Source organism: Trichomycterus rosablanca, chromosome 18 (genome assembly GCF_030014385.1).
Source record: "Trichomycterus rosablanca isolate fTriRos1 chromosome 18, fTriRos1.hap1, whole genome shotgun sequence".
NCBI classification, from domain to species: Eukaryota; Metazoa; Chordata; class Actinopteri; order Siluriformes; family Trichomycteridae; genus Trichomycterus; species Trichomycterus rosablanca.
In genome coordinates this window covers 25,739,936-25,760,821 of record NC_086005.1, presented here as the reverse complement: position 1 = coordinate 25,760,821, position 20,886 = coordinate 25,739,936, and the positions used below count along the sequence as shown (strand labels likewise).

At 43.1% G+C, this 20,886-nt stretch overlaps 1 protein-coding gene across 1 annotated transcript in view; it reads left to right on the top strand.

Moving 5' to 3' along the window:
* The window catches only part of robo3 (roundabout, axon guidance receptor, homolog 3 (Drosophila)), a 93,935-nt gene extending 76,307 nt beyond the window's left edge, over nt 1-17,628 (top strand). Inside the window, exons 9-27 of the mRNA XM_063014609.1 lie at nt 468-673; nt 3,775-3,856; nt 4,044-4,212; nt 7,038-7,204; nt 7,298-7,419; nt 8,272-8,488; nt 8,664-8,788; nt 9,443-9,620; nt 9,802-10,029; nt 10,118-10,157; nt 10,251-10,390; nt 10,691-10,966; nt 11,045-11,183; nt 12,795-13,019; nt 13,665-13,843; nt 14,058-14,171; nt 15,405-15,572; nt 15,768-15,907; nt 16,872-17,628. Of these exons, the coding sequence (XP_062870679.1) occupies nt 468-673; nt 3,775-3,856; nt 4,044-4,212; nt 7,038-7,204; nt 7,298-7,419; nt 8,272-8,488; nt 8,664-8,788; nt 9,443-9,620; nt 9,802-10,029; nt 10,118-10,157; nt 10,251-10,390; nt 10,691-10,966; nt 11,045-11,183; nt 12,795-13,019; nt 13,665-13,843; nt 14,058-14,171; nt 15,405-15,572; nt 15,768-15,907; nt 16,872-16,883 (2,927 nt within the window). The 3' untranslated portion in view covers nt 16,884-17,628. The remainder of the gene's footprint in view (nt 1-467; nt 674-3,774; nt 3,857-4,043; nt 4,213-7,037; nt 7,205-7,297; nt 7,420-8,271; nt 8,489-8,663; nt 8,789-9,442; nt 9,621-9,801; nt 10,030-10,117; nt 10,158-10,250; nt 10,391-10,690; nt 10,967-11,044; nt 11,184-12,794; nt 13,020-13,664; nt 13,844-14,057; nt 14,172-15,404; nt 15,573-15,767; nt 15,908-16,871) is intronic.
* Nucleotides 17,629-20,886: the final 3,258 nt, after the last annotated feature.

Genomic DNA, 20,886 nt, shown 5'->3' with positions numbered 1-20,886 from the left:
AGTCTCAGCGGTGCTATTGACTGGACGGACATCTTCACAGACATGATTGGCTATGTCCGAGCCCTGCGACGGGTTGGCGCGCTGTCCAAAGTGTTCAAAACACATCAGATTTATCAAAACATCAAATTCATCAAAACACAAAACAAAATATGCTTAATGAAAATGGTGGCAATCTGGTCCCACAGTGGTTTACAAGGTGTAACGTAAAGTCTCCAGAAGGGGGCGTTTATGTGCAAGCTAATTTCTTTATGTATCTGTTGAAATTTGTTTTGTTTTTTTTTGGCTTGGGTGGGTTGTGACCCCTTGGCTGGCGTACCACTGGTTTATGTTCTTGTTAATGGTTGATTCAAATTAGTCTTGTTGATATGGACACAAAGTTTAATGACATTATAGAACATTCTGCACCACTTTAAATTCCCAGCATAGCAACATACCTCACATATACCTTCTTTTTTGCTTGATTTTAGCTCCATCTGATCGGGTCCCTCCAATCATCCGGCAAGGCCCGGCTAACCAGACGCTCTCCCCGGGTACCACCGCTCAACTGCAGTGCTACGTAATGGGAAACCCCGTACCCAGCATCCAGTGGGAGCGAGACAGTCAGAGAATCCTGGGAAATGATAAGCGCATGAGTTTGATGGAGAATGGCACCTTACAAATCACAACCCTACAGGTACTAAGTGTGTGTGTGTGTGTGAATGTCCACATGCTTCATACTTTGAAGAGCTGATACCCTAGAGACGTTAGCATATGTGCACTTTCAAAGCAGAATGCTTCCGCGTGTCTGGGTTTACCGTTAGCTGTCTGATCTGACAGCGGCCATATGCTGTTCCATCGGCGTCGAAAACACACGGACGGGCGGCTCTGATACCGCTCACCTGCTGTACAGTTCGGCCTGTGTAGCGTCTCAGCATTCCAGTCTTCTGTCTTCCACGGCAGCAGAACGTACAGACACGAAATGTCGAATCCACAGCAAGCCTAACACTTCGATCAATGGAGGGCCCCGACGTGGGCTGTTCAAATCGACAACTAATGGACAGGAAACATTTCATTAGCAGAGCAGATTTGCTTTGCAGCTGACGAAGCCTGTCAGCCGGCCGAGACACACAATAATAAACCTGCTCAATAAAACTGTAACGAGTCTATCTACTGATTTAACTCCGTGTGTGGGCATGCGTGCGCCTACCTGAGCGGCAGAAGCTACAGTGATAGAGGATGATGGGTTAATTGATTGTGGCCTGCAAAGATTAACAATCACACAGCCAGTAATGAAATTCTCATTCAGCTGTGCAGAGAGACACACAGAGGTCGTGTACTCTTTACAGGCTCCTGTACTCTCAGCAGCTCTTTTCTGTAATCGGTGGACTCTACTGAGTAGCAGGTTAAAGGAAGACATTTGTCAACCTCTTTTACTGCATATGTACCTTGAAATTAGTTACCACCACCATCATTTTATTTCCCTGTAGAATTATATTCATTTCTTTAGTATGTGTATAATGCAGTTGTAGCCTAGCAGTTAAGGTATTGAACTAGTAATTAAAAGGTCACTGGTTCCAGCCCACCACTGCCAGGTTTTCACTGTTGGGCTCTTGAGCAAGGCCGTTTTCTAAATGCCAAAAATGTAAATGTAAATATCTGTATAATAATAATAATAAATTCAACGTATTTAGCGCCTTTTATAGTACCCAAGGACGCTCTACATAGGAATCATAATCACAAACACGATCAAACAGAAACAGAAGAAGACGAGTGAAAGTGCTGAGTAAACAAGAACGTTTTTAGAAGAGATTTAAACTCAGCGAGAGAGGAAGAGAGACGAAGAGGGCGAGGAAGAGAGTTCCACAGTGTAGGGGCAGCAACACTAAATGATCTACCACCCATGGTGGTCAACCTAAACCTAGGAGCAACCAGGAGACCAGCATGTAATGCATATTAGTTGTAGTAGTGTAGTAGAAATTAAAATCTAGTGTAGGTACAATCTTGTTAGCTTATAAAACTGTGCTCATTGCACAACAGTACAGAACAGCTGAGCTGATTTGATATCGTACCAGAACGCCAAACCTCTTCTTTATATAATTGTGCTGCACTTAACCAGGCTACTACCTGCACCAGTGCAAACTAAAATACCAGACCCTGGACGCTTGACCTGGTCTGACCTGTCCACATGCACAAGCGCTGTTAATTTTGCTCAATTTTAATCGAACAATTTAATATCATGATTTTTTATTTCCTTTTTTATTGCACAATGTTATACACACAAAAAATACTCACGCTTGCCGTAAGGTCCAGGTTAAACATATGATGTTCCTGCAGATTATTATTACATTAGGCTGGCTGTGGACAATGCGTCTCAGGTGTGTCATCATGCATGGCCGTGTGTCTCTGTGTGTGACCTCTGAGTTGTACGAAGTGTCCGTGACTTGTCAGCACTATTAGATCTGGTGTAAGCAGTTTCAGCCGTGATTCTAACCCTTTAGCCACGGCATTAAAATTTAATAGGTCTCACCTTCCATGTGCGTCGCCTCGTTTCTTCTCTTGGTGAACACACAGTGTAGTAAATAGTAGTAGAAGACGTTCAAATATCTAGGAGCAACAACAGCTCAGTGGAGAAGTAGCGGACCACACACACTGACAGAACAGAACTGAGAGTAAAAGTTGTTATAGCATAAAAAAAGGAAAAGCTTCATGGGTTGGGTTGCCATCATCTCACACAGAGTGCATGATGGGTTTAGCCTAAAACCATCATGCATATGCAGAAAGTAGTGAAAAGCAAATCTGCATGCAAGTCCCTACAGCTGTGTTTTAAAACTACTAAGTCTTGAAGCCTTTGTAGAAGAGTACAGGCTGATGATCATGATTTTAGATGTGATGTTTAGGTGTCGGACAGGACGCGGATCCATCGTGGGGTATCCATCACCAGTCATCATGTCTGTTTGTAGACGCTTGACTGGTTGATAGCACCTCTGGGGGATTCGAAAACTGGATCCCAGCACGCGTGGGCTAGTGTATTTTACCGCTGCACCACCAGAGCAATATAAGTACAATTTATTTTAGGCATTTCTGCACCCCAATTTCAAAAAATATTAGATGTTTAGAAGGTAGAAGCGCACCTTTAGAAGGCAGTAAGAAGCGCACCTTTATTGAGAGTGGGGTTGGCAGCAGTGATGAGAGAGATAAGCTCCAGTTAGATATGACTGAATTGGGTGAAAATGCAGATAAACAAACAGGGAATGGGGAAAATGGGGAAAAACAAATAAATAGAAGCTAAAAAATAATAATTGATGTTAATCAGTTAGGGAACTTGGGTGGCCTATTGTGCTAGGCCACCACCACTGAGATCTGAACCCGGATCGGCCAGTCGCACATCTACACGAATATTATTGGCTGTGTCTGAGGAGAGGATGACCAAAGCCCTGCGATGAATTGGCACCCTGTCCAGGGTGTTTGTGCCTTGCGGCCAGTGATTCCAGCCGTGTCCCTGACCAGAATAAAGCAGTTAATGGTTAATTTTTCAAAACTACTCTTGTCTTTGACCTTTTGATAATCGTATAGCTGGAGGTCAGATACATTTGCTACATACTGTGCCTTCGTGCCAGAACTGGGATGGAGCATTCTGTCCGTGCACCAACCTTTCTAGCCGTTTATGGTAATCGACAGACAGCAGCGTAAAGAGGTAGACGTTGATGAACGAAGAGTGTGATCTCAATGTGACCGCAAGCTTTTAGCGCCCTTGTGTATCAATAAGAATGCTGAACCTGATGCTGTTGTTGCTAGGAAACTGACTCGGGGGTCTACACCTGTGTTGCCTCGAGCTCCAGCGGTGAGACCAGTTGGAGTGGAGTACTTACTGTGAAAGGTGAGCACTTAAACACACACCTGCTCTGATCTGCTTTTTCAGTTGTAGAAACACTTCCTGTTGCTGTGTAATGTGGGGTTAGCAGTGCAGTATCCTCAGTTAAACATGGTCAAATCAATTTGCACAGCAAGCTTTTACATGGGTTTAAAAACTGTACTAGCGTTTGTAATCATTGTATGTGTTACAGAAAGCGCAGACATGACCATGGCTCCTGCGTCTGAGCCCTACCAGCTACCCGGGCCACCTCACAAGCCAGTTGTGACGGATGTGACACGCAACAGTGTGACACTGACCTGGCAACCCAATGCTCATGAGGGCGGTGCTGCTGTTACCTCTTACGTTATTGAGGCCTTCAGGTAAGACATTTTAGGAAAGGTGTGAGTACACCTCCAACGGCTGCTTAATTCAGCTGGATCATAAATTCTATAACTAAAGCTACTTTAAGGTGTCCATTAAAATATTATGGATAGGTTGAAATGATATACATTGATGTTTATATATGTATATATATACATATTATAGTTACAGTTACATATAACCTTCGTACAGTGATGCATTTTGTCATTTCTTTTCGATATATTTGACAAATACTGTATGTTTAATCCCTACTGATTTTAAGTATCTTCTTTCTCTTTCTCTCTCTCTCTCTTGCTCTGCCTATCTCTCACTTTCAATTTCTCTTCTCTACTGGATATTATTGTCTCCTGCCAGAGGCAGCTCGTATAACACATTCTTCATTTTTTATTAATTGAGTGTCAGTGTGACAGTTATGCTGGCCAAGCATGACAGACACGAGGAAGTATAGCCCTGTAGGTGCCCCATTATTGACCCCCCCTCCCTTCTTCTGTCTCCTTTTCCCTGAGCGCACACACGCTTCACGAAGTGCGCTCTAACCTGCGCTTAGAACTCGTAGTGCCCTGTAGGTTCTGAATCTGCACCTCGTTTTGATCATTCTGCACGTGTTAAATTAAGCAGTAAAAAGTAGGATCTCGCAGCCTGGCTATCTCTGACAGACGGAGAGCTGGAATATGACATGCTAATGAATTCAGATCCAGTCCACCCGGATGGCTCTTTAGGCTATTGTAAGCCTGCTGTAATGGGGCTCGCTCTAATTACAGAGCCGAGGTCCTGTGGGTTTCGCAGGGAGGGCTCGTAGAGGGCATGATGCAAGCTGAATAACGGTTCCACAATCACGCACGCACATATACACACTGCGCTTTACTCTTCCCCAAACCCTTAGGCTAGTGGTTTGAGGTGCCACATGACCCAAAATTGATTCTTTATTGAATGTTCTCGGCTTGAATGTGTTGTTTACAATAACATTTCCTTGCCTGTGGTGCTAAGGGACGTGTGGGAGAATGAAAAAGGGCAGGAGATGAGAAATGAAGGGTGAAGATGAGGAACGAAATAGAAGAAGTCTGTGTGGAGACAATAAAAAGAAAATAGTGCAGGCTCTTGACACTTTAAATTTAGGAACACTCTTCGATTTATAGCACTCCAAAAAGTACTTTTTTGAGACTGGTTAAAAAAGTACATAAGGACAGAGTGCATCCTTTTCTGTTAGAAAATGCATCCCTTCTGAAAAAAGGACAGAGACAAAAGAAAAGCAGTTTCTGCATTTGCTCACAGCCGATGGCCAAAGTGACCTTGGAATTATGGTCTCTCTCAGAGCTCTGCGAGCTGAATATTTACGAGGCTCCTGGTGTTCCTGCCTCACCGTAACAGTGCAGGTTGGCTGCGTCTGTGGCACGAGGAAGCACTGGGGAAAAATAACTCTAGATTCAGCAAGCGAGCATGATGGCTGTGTTATACAAGAACGCTGGTTAACCACAGAAAAAATGACAGCAAGGCTGGCGTGGAGGACAGATGCGTGTAGTATATGATACAGATTTGTGCAGTGTATAATACACATTCTGTAGCACAAAATACAGGTTTGTCTTGTGTATTATACAGCTGTGGTGAATAACGTGGATGTAGGTAGTGCATAATACAAATCTGTATACAAATGTGGCTGAGACAGATCTGTATATTTTTATCTGTGGTTTATAATAGGTATAGATGTTGAAATATTTTTATTTCTATGAACTGATGACAGACAAGCTTACAGCGTCCTATTAAAATAAAAAACATGTCAGTTTCACATCAAGTCATTATACTGTCGTGAACATGACATGTAATGTAGAGGAGTAAGATAAACAAAAACACTGTGAGCAGAACCAGTTCAGCATTCAGTAGATTGTATACAAGGTTGGTCTGAAGCCAAGCAGATTTTTAATGCTTTTACATTATTTAAATCATGAGCAACTGAACCATTACACAGTAAAATCACAAACGGAAGCTATATTGTGTCTGACTGCATGTTTCTATATACTGACATAAAACAGCTTGCTTGTGATTTTTAATGCTTAACAGTTCAGTCGTTCATAACTTAAGTGATATAAATGCATAAAAATGCTTTTACTTGGATTTGATGGCAGCTCACTTACTCTGAAAGAAAGTGTAATGTGTTAATGGTATATAATACAAAGATATCTTGTGTGTGATACCTATGTTGAATGTGTGTGTAACATCTGTATGGTGCATTGTGTATATAAATGTATGGTGGATATGTGGATGTTTAATACAGAAGAGGATATACAGATGTGCCTACACTTTGTAATACGTAAAATAGAATGTATTTTAATATGTTTTCCAAATTGTTCCTGAACTACAAAGCTGTTCTGATACATTTGACTTATTTAGGATTTGAGAAGTTATTTTTGTTCAGGCTGTTCATCGGTTCTCTTTAGCTGTTTTATGTCCAGATAAAAATACCAGCTAAAAATAATTCCGCCATCACAAGAAACCCTGTCATACATCCAGAAAAATAGCAGCGCTCTGCACCAGCAATAAGCAGCATCATTCAGTAGAGCATGTAATGGCTATGTCTGAGCTTACAGATGAACAGACATAAGACAAGACAAGCATTTTGTTCTCAGAACACAATCTGCAGTCATGTAGTTTGCTCAGTGATTTTACACACACATATATCAGACAATTGACTTGCTAACTGTGCTCACATTAAACGGCTGATCTATTTTTTGCACTTGGGCGCTCTCTTTTTGTACTTGTAAGGGTCAGTGGAATGTATAATTTAATAAGCCCAGTCGACTAATAAGAACGCCCCACTTTTGTTCTGCAGCCAGTCGGCAGGCAATACATGGCAGACGGTGGCGGATCTGGTAAGGCTTGAAAAGCACACAGTGAGCGGCCTCTTCCCCAACACCATCTACCTTTTCATAGTTCGAGCAGTCAATGTGTATGGCCTCAGTGACCCCAGCCCCATCTCAGAGCCTGTGAGAACACAAGGTATGTATACAACCTAGTTGCATTTTAATAAAAACTGTAGAAATTAGAAAAAACATGCTGCTGCTGTAAAGCTTCTTTCTTTATCATGTTCAGATGTAAGTCCTACAGGGCAGGGTGTAGACCACAGGCAGGTACAACGAGAGCTGGGTGAAGTAGCTGTGGACCTACAGCATCCTGTATTACTGTCTGCATCAAGTGTCCAGCTCACATGGACTGTAAGTATAAAAACAACAGAATAAAACATTAGTGAAGCTGTTTCTTTCAAGTCAAGTCAAGTCAAGTCAACTTTATTTATATAGCGCTTTTTACAATATACATTGTCTCAAAGCAACTTTACAAAATCCAGGACCAACAGATACAAAAACCCCTGTTGAGCAAGCCGAGGGCGACTGTGGCAAGGAAAAACTCCCTGAAAATTACAGGAAGAAACCTTGAGAGGAACCAGACTCAGCAGGGCCCATCCTTCTTGGGTGGCCTGGAGGATACTTTAAATATACTGGAGGATACTTTCACATCATACACTGGATGTCAAACCTACTAGCCAACCAATACCGACTAATTAGTTAATAATAAACAACTAATCAGCCAAATAACATATAACCCTGAACAACCAGCCAAGCAACACAAACTAACTAGCCAACCAACCTTCATCAACCAACATTAAGTAGTAATTTTTATCTATAATAATCAGCTCCAAACCGAACAACACAAATCTACAGCCAACCCCAACCAAGACAACCTACCAAACAGCCAATCCCAATTAACCAACCAATTCCAAAAAGCTAGTTAACAAACCCAACCAACCCACTTTAACTAGCCAAAACATATTAATTATGAAACTTAAAATGAAGTGCTCCGAAATGGATACAACTTGATGAATCTAGTGTTTTACACTCAGTAAACCTTGGCTAGCTCCTGAACTAAGGGGTGAGGGGGTAACTTTTAACTGAGCTTGTTTAATTTTGCAGCCCTAGAATGGGAGTGTCAATAACTATCATTTTACAAAGAGCAACAACAGACAAGTTATTGCATAGTATTTTATCATGAATACAATCTCTCTGTCTTAGGTCGACCGCCAGTCCCAGTACATCCAGGGCTATCGCTTGCTGTATAGGCCATCAGGAGGCTCGTGGCTTCAGCAGGATGTTAAGGCTGCCCCGGAGCGCAGGGCAGTTATCAACGGTTTGCTGAAAGGCACGGAGTACGAGATCAAAATCCGGCCCTACTTCAATGAGTTTCAGGGCATGGACAGCCGTCCTCTGACCCTCCGAACTCCAGAGGAAGGTAAGAGTTTTATATTAGATTGCTTATAAAAATTACCTTAACTGGTAAATACAAGATCTCTGTCAGTTCTAAGGTTTTTCTTGCCCAATATTATTAAACATAAACACTTTAATAACACGATTTTATGTCAAATGTGGTTTTTAAAATGTTTTAAAAATGTCTCTTGTCATTCCAGTCCCTAGCGCCCCGCCTCAGGCTGTCACAGTGTCGACTGTCACACATGGCAACAGCTCCAGCATCAGTGTTTCATGGCAGCCTCCACCCACCGAGATGCAGAACGGAGTTATTCAGGGGTACAGGGTAAGAGAACCACTCGGGTTAAAAATGCAAATGAATTGTTCAACAAAAGTACGTGTTATTGAAAGTGTTTCTGCATTATTGTAATTAAACAAACTCTGTCAAGCAGTTCTTTCAAGCAGCAAGTATGCAATTCTGTTCACACTATATTATTAAATTGCTAAAAATAACCGGTTGGCTGACATGACTTATAACAAAAGGTTTATTTTGTGTATTTGGTTGCCGTTCTTATGAATCTGGCACATTTTTGTAGGCAAATTTTAGCTGTTTCTTGCTCTAATTGAGACTAATTGATTCTCTTGTTTAGGGCAGGGCAGCAGGGCAGTAGTAGCCTAGTGGTTAAGGTACTGGACTAGTAATCCAAAGGTTGCTGGATCAAGCCCCACCACTGCCAAGTTGCCACTGTTGGGCCCTTGAGCAAGGCCCTTAACCCTCAATTGCTTAGACAGTAAAAGATGTCAATGTAAATCTTATTTACATGATGTTTGTTTCATTTCCAATTTGCAACCGAGCAAACTGGTAAACAAAAATTGTGATGACGAGATTAAACCTCATATTAACCCACACTCATGTTTCAACCGAGTATTTTACTACTTTATGTACACTCCAGTCTTGCACTATTGTTTTTAAGTCTTACAAATTTGGATTCTTTCTTAGATCTGGTGCCTGGGGAACGACTCTCAGACACGCTACCATATTAACCAAACGGTGGACGGAAACATTCTGTCCACCATGGTGAAGGGTTTGCTGCCTGGCGTGATCTATCAGGTGGAGGTGGCGGCGGTGACCAGCGCTGGAGTCGGCACACACAGCCAGCCAGTCCCTGTCATGATCAGTAAGTGGCAACTGTAAAAATAAATGATAGTGTACTTTTACTATATTATCTGTGTACATGGACACACTAGTCTACATACTAACAGAACAATGGATGTTGCATGCAGATAACTTAGATAGAAGAACTGTGGATTGTTTTTGAACCTCAGCTCGCATCCTGACTCTCTTTTTGGTTCTGTCAGAGTTACTGTCGGAGCAGCCAGCGGTCCCGAGTGGAGGCGGCAACTCGGATCAGAACGTGAGTCTTGCTGAGCAGATCACAGACGTGGTGAAGCAGCCTGCCTTCATCGCGGGTATCGGTGGGGCATGCTGGGTAATCCTCATGGGCTTTAGCGTGTGGATCTACTGCAGACGCAAAAAGAGAAAGGAGCTAAGCCACTATGCTACTTCATTTGCATACACACCTGCTGGTAGGTATAGGAACACAGAAAACACACATGCACATAGAACAGTTTTAGCACTTTATAAAGGTCTTATTGTTTTTACTTTTTTTAACAGTGGGGTTTCCTCATGGGGAGGGATCAGGACTAAATGGAAGGTTGGTGCTTCAGCATTGCTAAATACATATATTGTTGAATATATTAAAATATTACGATGAATGGATTGAAATCTTGCTCTTTTTGTTCCCCAGGCCTGGCGTGTTGGGTTCTAATATAGGGAACTACCCCTGGCTGGCAGATTCTTGGCCCACAACAAACCTTGTGCATAATGGCAAAGAGTCGGTCGACTGCTGTACCTCCAAACATGAAAACCCTGAGAGATACTACAACGGTGAGAAGGATTTACATTTTATTTCATTTTATTTTCACATTTATCCTTATCAGGATCACATTGGGTTCACTTTTCTTGGAATCACTGGGCGCAATGTTGTAAGACAGGACTCGAATCCATCATGTTTTTATATTAAAATGCATATCACAAACAAAAACACCCCCCCCTCTCAAAATACCTCAAAAATAGTCGATAGAAAATGTGGTTTAAAAGTAAAGACCCACAAGTATCAGAGAGCAAATAGTCTGTGTGATTTTCATTTCAATTCTAACCTTTCATCCATTTCGTTGCTGCTTTTAGAAGCTGGAATTTCCAACTACCTGAACCAGACGGAGAAGTACAGCAACGGATCCAACGAAGGACCCATCTACAGCACCATCGACCCCACCGCTGAAGATCTACGCAGCTTCTCTGCCCAGTACTCCCAACATACCACACCCTACGCTAGCACCCCCATCATGCCTTTTACTAATCAGACTCCCTGCAGCCCTGAGCAGGATGGTGGTCACTGGATGAACCAACCTGGAACCTCCACTGCTCAGTACGCCCAGCCAGATCGCTTGAAGGCAGATAACGGTATGAATTAAACACTCACATTACTTAATCAAATCAGTCTTGAAAAAAACTTCTTATAACGGTCTGTCCTCTTTACAGCCAAACAATCGAAGCAGAAGTCGATGGGAAAGCCAGTAAAAACTCCGTCTCTGAACTGGATGGAGCCGCTGCCACCTCCACCCCCCTCTTCAGACTTAGAGCACTGTGATGATGAGGATGAAAACATAGAAGACATGGCGTAAGAACACTTTACTGTCTCGTAGTCTTGTTTTAACACTTAAAACATAAATTATACAAACCTTTGGCCAAAAAAACAGTATTTTTTGATGGGGTACGAAGTATTACTACTGAAATCAAGAGCTAAAATCGTGAACTAAACACAATATGCAGTGGTGTTGGCAACTAATAAATTATTACTGCATTATATATTACTCATATGGCAGCACACCAAAAAATGGATTGGTTTGGATGGATTGGATACAACAGCAACTGTTGGACCCTACGTAGTTCACGTTAGTATAAACTAGGAGTGAATTTGGGATTCAGTTCACGTTATGTGACCAAGACAATTTATCTGTTTTCTTTTTAGCCGAGTTAGGATGGAATAAACAAGATAACATCTAATGGATGATCAAATTTGTTGCCAGCTATTTTGATAAGCGATTTAAATCGATTTTATGGATTCACTGCTGCAGCTGTAGTATGCTCCCCTTGTCCAAAGAGTTTGAAATGAATTAACCTGTCGTTCCTCACAAACTTTGTGAATATCTGGGATCAGTCTAGCAAAAAGTCATTAAGTTTAAAGTTTAAAATGCTAATTTAGGGGTTTTTCTGTGCTTAAACACGGTCGAGGGGAATTTTTGTACTTTTTTGTAAGATAACACAACATTATCCACAGAGCAGATTTACAGATTATACCACCCAGTTGAGGAGGCCTGATTGTAATGAAAAAGCCTCTCTCCGGTCATCTCCACTAGCGGGTCAGCACTGTTAACGTTTGCATTAATAGTTCTGACCTGCTCCTCTCATGTTTCTTGCTCCAAGCGGAATAAGATGGGCGCTCTAGCACGCACAGCCACCAGAGCAAACTCGATTCCTATTACTAGCCTACAGTGAAGTTCAAGAGTTAGTGATGAACTTGGGGATAACGAGGCTGACCTTTACGTTCGCCCCTTGGGCCTTTTTAAGGGAACATGGGTCTTATTATTGCATTATGGCCAAAGCAAAATCATTTAGCTTGCTGAACTCTCAGCTCTGACATCAGAAGCATAGTTTAAATGCCAGTCACAAAGTGGCTTTGAAAGTGAGTGTTGCATATCAATTTACTGGCCTTAGGGTTCAGCACTGAGTGTCACTCAAAATGTAATAAGTCATTGTCATTTCTATCTGATTTGTTGAAGCCCCAAAACCGCACAGTTAGCCCCAAGGCACCCAGCCTCAGAGATGAAACCTAATTGTACTGGTGCCACAATGTGGTCGGCTACTCAGAATTGCCTCTAGATACAGGTGTATGTGAATGAGTGACTGTGATTGACCGGTGCCCTGACCAGGTTGTAATCCCACTTTGGATCCAGTGTTCCCAAGAAATGCCAATTTTTAAAGACAGCCCAAGTCCAGACCAGATCTGCAGTGGTGAGTCCTAAAATGTGGGAGCTGCAGGGTTAAGGACCTTGCTCGGGGGCCCAATAGTGGCAACTTGCTGGTGGTGGGGAGCAGCCTGGCAGGTTAAAGGTTGAAGTAAACCACTGGACTTAACCACTGCCCTAATAACGAGAAGCAAATGCTAACCACTTTATATGGCTTTAAAATGGTGGTGTTTCAGTAAAACAATCTTCTGCTTTGTCTACAGCACTGACGAGGAGGACTGGTGTCCACCACTCCCACAGAGGACCTACCTGATGGACGGTGTGGCAGAGGATGGATCTTTTGCTCCACCGAGAGGCGAGGCCTCATCTCCAACCACCTCTTACAGCCATCAGTCCACAGCCACACTCACACCATCACCGAAAGAGGAGGCACGCCACTGCAACGACATACCACGCCTTCACCAGTCCGAACAGCACCACCCAGGACGGTAAGGCACCTCCTAATAGCATAAGGAAATTATTATCATATAGAGGTTAGGGCTGGGATTAAAACCTGAAAATCAGATAAGAGGCAAGAGGACAAGAAACTAGACAATGAGAAACGTGACCTGAGCAGAGATAAAATAGCACGAAAAGACAATTTTAAAATAGAGAACAGGTGGAGCTAATTATAAAAGTGTGTAATAAAAATGAAACCGGTGACTTGAGAGGCCTGTGGGACTTGTGTCAGTGTCGGAGAGTCCCGACACAACAGCTTGTGGCACAGGACTAATTTAAGAGCTTGATGTCAATAGGGGGGCAAAAAAAGACTGTCGGGAAATCACATAAAATTGCCTAAATTTACTACTCAATTGGATTATTAAAGTATTCCTTATTTTCATTAGATATACTCTTTTAAATGTTGATCAGGTTTGCACTTTATGAGTGCTTGTAAAACGTGTCTTTATCTAATAGATTTGGGTAAAATGAATGACTTGAAATATAGCATGGCTGAAATTCGAACCCGGATCTTGTGGTGTGGTGGCTTAGCGTAATACGCCGCTTCTCCACAGTTACTGTTTATTATAGTTCATGAACCCTCAGTCCACCTCTGAGTTGTGCTAAACGTGTTTACCCATATGCGATTCTAACAGCCGGTTGCCGTGCGGACCCGTGCCCATCCCGCGGGCACCCAGCCCTCCTCTAACCCAGTCCGACCTAAACCTGTCGGCCAATCAGGATAGCTCGGAGGGTGGCACACCACATCGTGCAGCACACAGATGGGATTCGAGCCAAGGAGCATCGCAGACTGCAGATAATATCAACACACCAGGTGGGAGTACGAGAGATATATTAGCTTTTCAGATCGTTTGGATGTCTGACAAGAAAATCCCTAAGCAGACCTGTTCAAATGATTCACTTTCTGTTGTACACTCTGGTCAGCATCAAATTACTGCCACTGATATAATCATGCCAAAGAAATAAGATGATCTGAATGTTTACAGAAGCAGAAACTCACTGTAACTGTGCTTTTTTCTGTTACATAGGCCGAGCAAGGAGCTCAACCGGGGAGCAAGTTCAGAGTCCTCCAGGCCAGAAGGCTAGAGTGAAGAAAAAAAGCTCAAAGAGTGGCCAATACCGCAGAGACGTCCTGCAAGGAGGTATGAAAACCAACACGTGTTTGCTCTATATGAGTGTAAATATGTGCTCATAAAGAAGAATATAGAAGAACATAGAAGCACATATCCTAGCCTGTTGGGGAGGGGGGGCTGGGGTCAGAGCGCAGGGTCAGCCATTGTACAGCACCCCTGGAGCAGACAGGGTTAAGGGCCTTGCTCATGGGCCCAACAGTAGCTGCATAGCAGAGCCTTGATTTGAACCGACAATCTTCCGCCTACCCACTAGGCTACCATTGTCTAATTTAATATGCATTTGTTAAACTGTTAAGGCTTTAATCTCACCGTTTTTGTTCTGTTAGGGACACAAGCTGTAGCAGCCTGAACCTAATAAAATTAGCAACCTTGCAGCAGTCCAGTCTGTCCGTTATAAAAGCACCTGAACTCATTTAGGGCTAACATGCTTTATTTTTGTTATATTTCTTAAAGTATTATCATAGTTTTAGAAAAGCTACTTGTAGAGCACTTGGGTTCGCTTGAGTTCGAATCTCAGCTTGGCCCTTGACCTGGCTGGCATCCACACAAACACAATTGGCCATGTTTGAGGGAGGTAAGGTCAGACGGGGTCGCGAGATATTCGGGACTGGTCCTGGAGCAGATTGGACACATGTCGGGGGTGCGTGTGGTGACCCGGCTTTCAGGAATTGGAACTAGATTGGGAGATAAAGGGGGAAAATCAATTTATCATGGAAAGAAAGGGGCACTTGGGTGGTTGGAGGGCATACCAGCCCTCACCCACACTCTACCTTAGTGGTTAGGACTTGGCAAAGTCTGTATAAATATTGGGTGAATCATTGTTTTATATTTATGTCTTATTTTACTTTAAACCAGTGCTGACCCAGTGGCCCAGTATTGACCAATTTGTTGTACTTAATGGTGTACGGTGACATTTTCTTGCATACCGCTACTTCTCACAAGCTGCTGGTTTCTTCTTTTGCCCACAACACATCAGGTTCTGCATGATTAATGCTGGCCGTATATAAACTTTATTAACCAGGGGTGACAATGTGATGCCCACCTGTTCCTGCTCTAGTGCTGGACAAGTAACGTTAGTTCTGAATGTAGTAGTTAATGATTTGCTGATACACACGGCACTTTTTTACTACTTCAAGCTTTTCACACATTTCTGGGTGTTAAACATCACCTATTGGTTTGGTATAAAATAGTAATTGTAATATTTTACTTTATTATGTAAACACTGAGGTTTTATCTCCTTAGATCTGCCGCCTCCTCCAGAACCTCCTCCAGAAGACGAGCCGGTTGAGGTACCAGCAGGAGGCCTGGAGTGTGCACACGCATCCCTCGAAAGAGACTCGGGCTCGCTTTCCTCCATGGAGAGGACTCACACGCCCAGCCGCAAAAACTCGGCTCAGAGACGCAAAGACGGTGAGACGCATTGATCGCGCACATACACGAAGCTATGCAGGACACACAGCCACAGCTGTTCTGAGTCGAACACTGACTGACTCGCATCGGCTGACCTGCATGCTAATTATTAGCGCTCATCATGAACCCTAGATGGTGATTTTCCAGAGGTCATCTGTGATTTTTAAACGCTGTGCTAAATCTGACACTCCGCAGACGATGACATGGTTCCCTACAACAAGCACAACATCCTGTCTCGCGGTCAGATGTCCAGCAACTGCTCCACGACAGGAAGCTCTTCGTCTCGAGGGTCGACAGGATCCCGGGGTCATGGAAACAGCCGGAGAAGGAACGAGGTGAGACGTTTAGGAGTAGCTTTTTAAGAACGTGGGAACAAAATGCTATTTGCTTGACTTCAGTTGTGTTCCATTATACAATGCATTTCATACATGCTGCTGTTTCATATAACGGTTATTATGAGAGCAGGGTAATAGCAGCTGTGCCTGCTATCTTCAAAATCCCTTGCTGTGCTATCAGCCAGTCAGGCATCTACATATTACCAAACATGATTGGCTGTGTCTGAGGGGGGATAGATGGCCGATTGGAGTCTTGTCCAGAATGTGTCCTGCATTGTGCCCAGTGATTCCTGCCCACCCACCGCTACCCTGACCATGATAAAGCGTAGGTAAAACATAAACATGTGAATGCAGCCTTACACAGTACTGGTATAAGCACTGGGCTGTCTGTCTCCGTGTACTGGTGCCGCAGACTGTGTGTCTGACCTGAGCTTTGATCAGCAGAACAGAAAGCCCCACTACAGCCACCCACCAGGCCATCCCAGTGACCCTAAACCTCTCTTTTTATGATTGGAACCTTTCTGTCCTGCCATGGGAAACAGGGCATAAACCCATGTCCTCCCAGACTCCTGTCTTTAGATCTATTCCCCCACTCTCAAGTTACCCCTCCGGGAGCTTTAAAAGAAGCCCCAACAATGGAGGGCTGTGTGATCCCGAGGGAGGGAGTCTCGGGTTACCCTCTTCGTCACCGTTATCTTTCCCAGCCTCGCAGAGCGCGTGAAAAGGTGATCAGTGGCGATGGGAAGAGGGGGTTTATAGTTTCAGATCATTTGATAATATTGATATATGTAATTAAATTAAAGAAGCTTTCAGAGCTTCCTCATGCAATTCGTTTCCTAAAAGATAATCAGTGTTGAAATTTAATTTTGAGCAGCTATTCATTTATAATGATAATATAAATAAATAAATAATGCATTGGACTTTTTTCACCAGATGTTTGATCTGTTTTTGTCCTTCTTTTCAGGAGATGAGATAAGAGAACGCCAATGATGAGTGGATGAATGGAAAAAAGAAAACTCTGCGCCATTATTCTGATTTTCTCTCCTAAAGGAACAGATCAGCACAGACGAGGATGAGTAAACAGATTTATCGCTGCCTCACCACACAGGAATCATGGACTTTTTCATATGTTGTTATTTTTATTGTTATTTATGACTTTCATGGGGCCATTTGAAATCCCATTGTCACTGTAAATAGTCTTCTGCTTAAGTTTTTTACACGGGGTCCAGATCCAGGGAAAGATGAAATATATTGTATTTACAAGAAAAAAAGTAAGAGAAAACACGTCAAAAGGGTTCGATATAACACAAAAAAAGTCAGCGTCTGAATGTGCCAACCTCTTTTGTAGAAATGTATAAAGAAACACAGAACTGAATTTGCACTCTTCTTGTGTCGGAGAACAACAGACGGTACAAAGCACAATATGAGTCTGAGCAGCCAGCGCGGTAGGACGAGCGAGCCAGAGATGCCATTCGCTTTGATTTAACCTCAGTCAACAGGTTCCTGTTTCATCTCTGTTAAAAAAAAACCCAGGCCAAATGGAAGTTTGTACCTGTCCTTTAGCTTTTTTTTTTTTGTTGTTTTTGAAAGACTGCTTTGGAAACGGTGTGAAAATGTGTTTTGTTAAAAATAGAAGGAAAAAAAATCCATTCTGTTCAGCTGACTAACTTTTGGTAGTCCTTGTTGTTTTGTAAAAATCAAATAAAAACACATTTGAGGAACCATGAATGTTATTTATTTTTTCATTTATCTCAAGTAACGGCTTCAACCTGGACTAGGTCCGGGTGGCAGATAAGCAGGGTGAACCACAGAAAATTTTGATTAGACAGAATCTTCACAATCAACAGATGAAGGAGGGAATCGAACCCAACTCACTGGAGCAGTGTGGTACTGACATAGCTTCTTTGGGCATGTGCTGTAAGTTGGATGTCATGGTGTGTAGTATAAACGACTAAAATGCAGCTTTAGTATTGAAGAAACCTTTTTTTTAATGCATTTTCTCCTGATTTTTAGCGCATCCAATTTTACCCAATTGCGTTATGCTTCCTCTCTACTGGTGCTGAACTCACCCCTGATTGTGGAGAGCGAACTGACACACGCACATGCACGTGAGCAGTAGCCGACTGCATCTTTTCACCTACACTTTGACGCGTGCAGTGCAGCTCAGCACTGTGTACGGAGAGACACACCCCGACAGCGCTCTTTTGCCGTCTCTGTGCAGGCATCATCAATCAGCCAGCAGAGGTCGTAATTGCATTAGTTATGAGAGAGAGTCCCTATCCGGCTTAATCCCACCCATATCTAAACAACAGGCCAATCGTTGTTCATGTGGCCGTTCAGCCTTAGCCGGCAGGCAGAGCTGAGACTCGATACGATGTATTCAAGATCCTATCTCTGGTTCCAGTGTGTGCTTTTACCGCAGCGCCACCCGAGCGGCCACAGACTCCACTTTTAACTGGAAATTTAGATTACACAGAATCTTCACAGTTGACAGATGAAGGAGGGATCGAACCCAACTCACTGGAGCAGTGTGGTACTGACATTAGCTGCTTTAAGCATGTGCTATAAGTTGGATTTTATGGTGTGTAGTATAAACGACTTTTTAATGCATTTTCTCCCTTTTTCTCCCAATTTTTACCCAGTTGTGTTATGCTTCCTCTCCACTGGTGCTGAACTCCACCCTGATTGTGGAGAGCGAACTGACACGCGCCCCCTCCGACACATGTGCAGTACCGACTGCGTCTTTTCACCTGCACGAGGCGAGTTCCTATGCAGACCAGCCTTGTGCACGGAGAGCCACACCCTGATCGCATTATTCCTCTGCTCCAAACGTTCAAGTAGCCGGATGGCAGAGCTGAGATTTGACACGATGTATTCGAAATCCCAGCTCTGGTGTGCTAGCGTGTTTACCACTGCGCCACCTGAGCGGCCTAAGAAACCTGGTTTTAAGACAGCGACACTGTCATTGATGCAGAGGCCCAGTCGTACTGGTCCCAGTGCTTATAAAAATGACAGGCCACTGTAAAGAAGGTGCTGCGCTTCTAAAAATAATCTGTACACTAAAAGTATGGCCAAACCTATGTGGACACCCAACCATGTGCTTTTTTTTTTAAAGACATCCCGTTCCAAAGGCATGTGTAATAATATGGACTTGACCTGCATTGCAGCTATAACAGCCTCCACTCTTCTGTGAAGACTTTCCACAAGCTTGAGTGTTTGCGAATTTGTGCCCATTCTGCGAAATAGCATGCTGAAGAAACCAACCTAAACCAAACAGCTTCAAATTGAGCATATATCAAGATTTTAGACAGATTGGGAGCCCAATAGCTTATCTTTTTATGTAGGAATAACAAGCATGATGTATTTTAGTCCATCATGTTGTGGAACCAGTGCTAGTTAACGTGGTCAGACGTACTTGCATCAGATTGTGCTTATCTGATTTTGTGATGTTAAACCACAGACTGGATTCAGATGTTACTGCTCAGACCCGTATCAGTTAGTTGCACACAGTGGAGACTATTCAAAGGCTAAATTAGTGGAAGAATGTGTCCCACAAGGATCTGTTTAAGGTCTCAAATTGTTTTCCTTCACATGGCCTCTGGGACACATGATCTTTAAAAACAACAAGACTTTTTTTCTACTACTTTTGACCTTAAAGTGAAATGTATGAAGATAATAATAATGTGTAAGATGGAAGGCGCTCTAGTGGCGCAGTGGTCTTTAATGCGAGCCCGCCACCGCAAAGCGAATTTCCAAATCTAAACTGGTGCTACCGGCTGACCGGGTATTTACGTGATCTGCTATGTCTAAGGGGGGAGTAGGAGTGGAGTGTTTGGGGGAAGGGAACTGGCATCCTCTCCAGGGTGAATTCCTGCCCTGCGCCCTGTGTTTTCAAAGAAACCAGATCCACCGCAGCCCTGACCAGGATCCCAGACCTCCCTCTTTCTCTACCTCCAGGATGCAGTAAAGCCACACTGGAATGTTTGCATGTTGACATTGAAAAACATTCCAAACTCCTCAAAGAACGTAAACAGAGGCGAAGATCGAACCCAGGTCCAAAGGCTGTGTGGGACTCACTCTACCAGAAGCACCACTGCTACCCTCCTTAAATATTATACAGCTATTAAACTGGGCAGCTGTCCTGACTCTCATTATCCTCTGACTGATACTGCTTAACAATGATGTATCACAAAATAAGACTGACCAGATCCAGCCAAAGTTTTGACCTTTTCAAACATATTTTAAATTCAAGCCCATATACGAGCACCTTCCCAATCTCAATCTCCCGCTATCTCAGTGCTCTCGCTGTCCATAAATCACCGGCTCATTCATTAGTTGTGTGTCACTGTGACACACCCATCGGGGCCAGAGGGAAGCAAAGAGCAGTTAAAATACCGCTCACCAATTTCCATGTTAATTACCCGGCTCGAAGATGGATGCTTTTTACTTTTATTGTTCGTCGTTTAATGTATTCCAAGTGTGTGTGACTGCAGCATGAAAACTAAGTGGACGTTGTTCTGGCGGCCCAGTAAACACGCGTGTTTTGACATTTGGCTTAGTTTACAATAAACGCTGTAAGCGTCTTAAGACGAGAAAACACAAGGCAGTAATGAAGCACAGCTGCAGAAGTGTTAGTGGTGCTTATGGGTAAAATGAAAAGAGGGTTTAGCCGCCTCGTGTGCTCAGCCAGACTGAAGAAATCTACAGTGAACAAGCAGAGGGTCTGACATTACCAGGCTTTGTTTACATTTGGACGAGTGTGTGTGTGTGTGTGTGTGTGTGTGTGTGTGTGTTGGGGGCAGTGTAGGATTCAGTCACTGTGGTTTTGTTATTAATATATTTTCAGTGCATTTACAATATTAACTCCAAAGTTACACACATCTTTCAAATAGCGCTTATAGAAATAAACCAGGATTTGTAAATGTGCATCACTAGAATTAACAATTCTATTTCATTTTTATGCTTAACCTTCTGAAGGT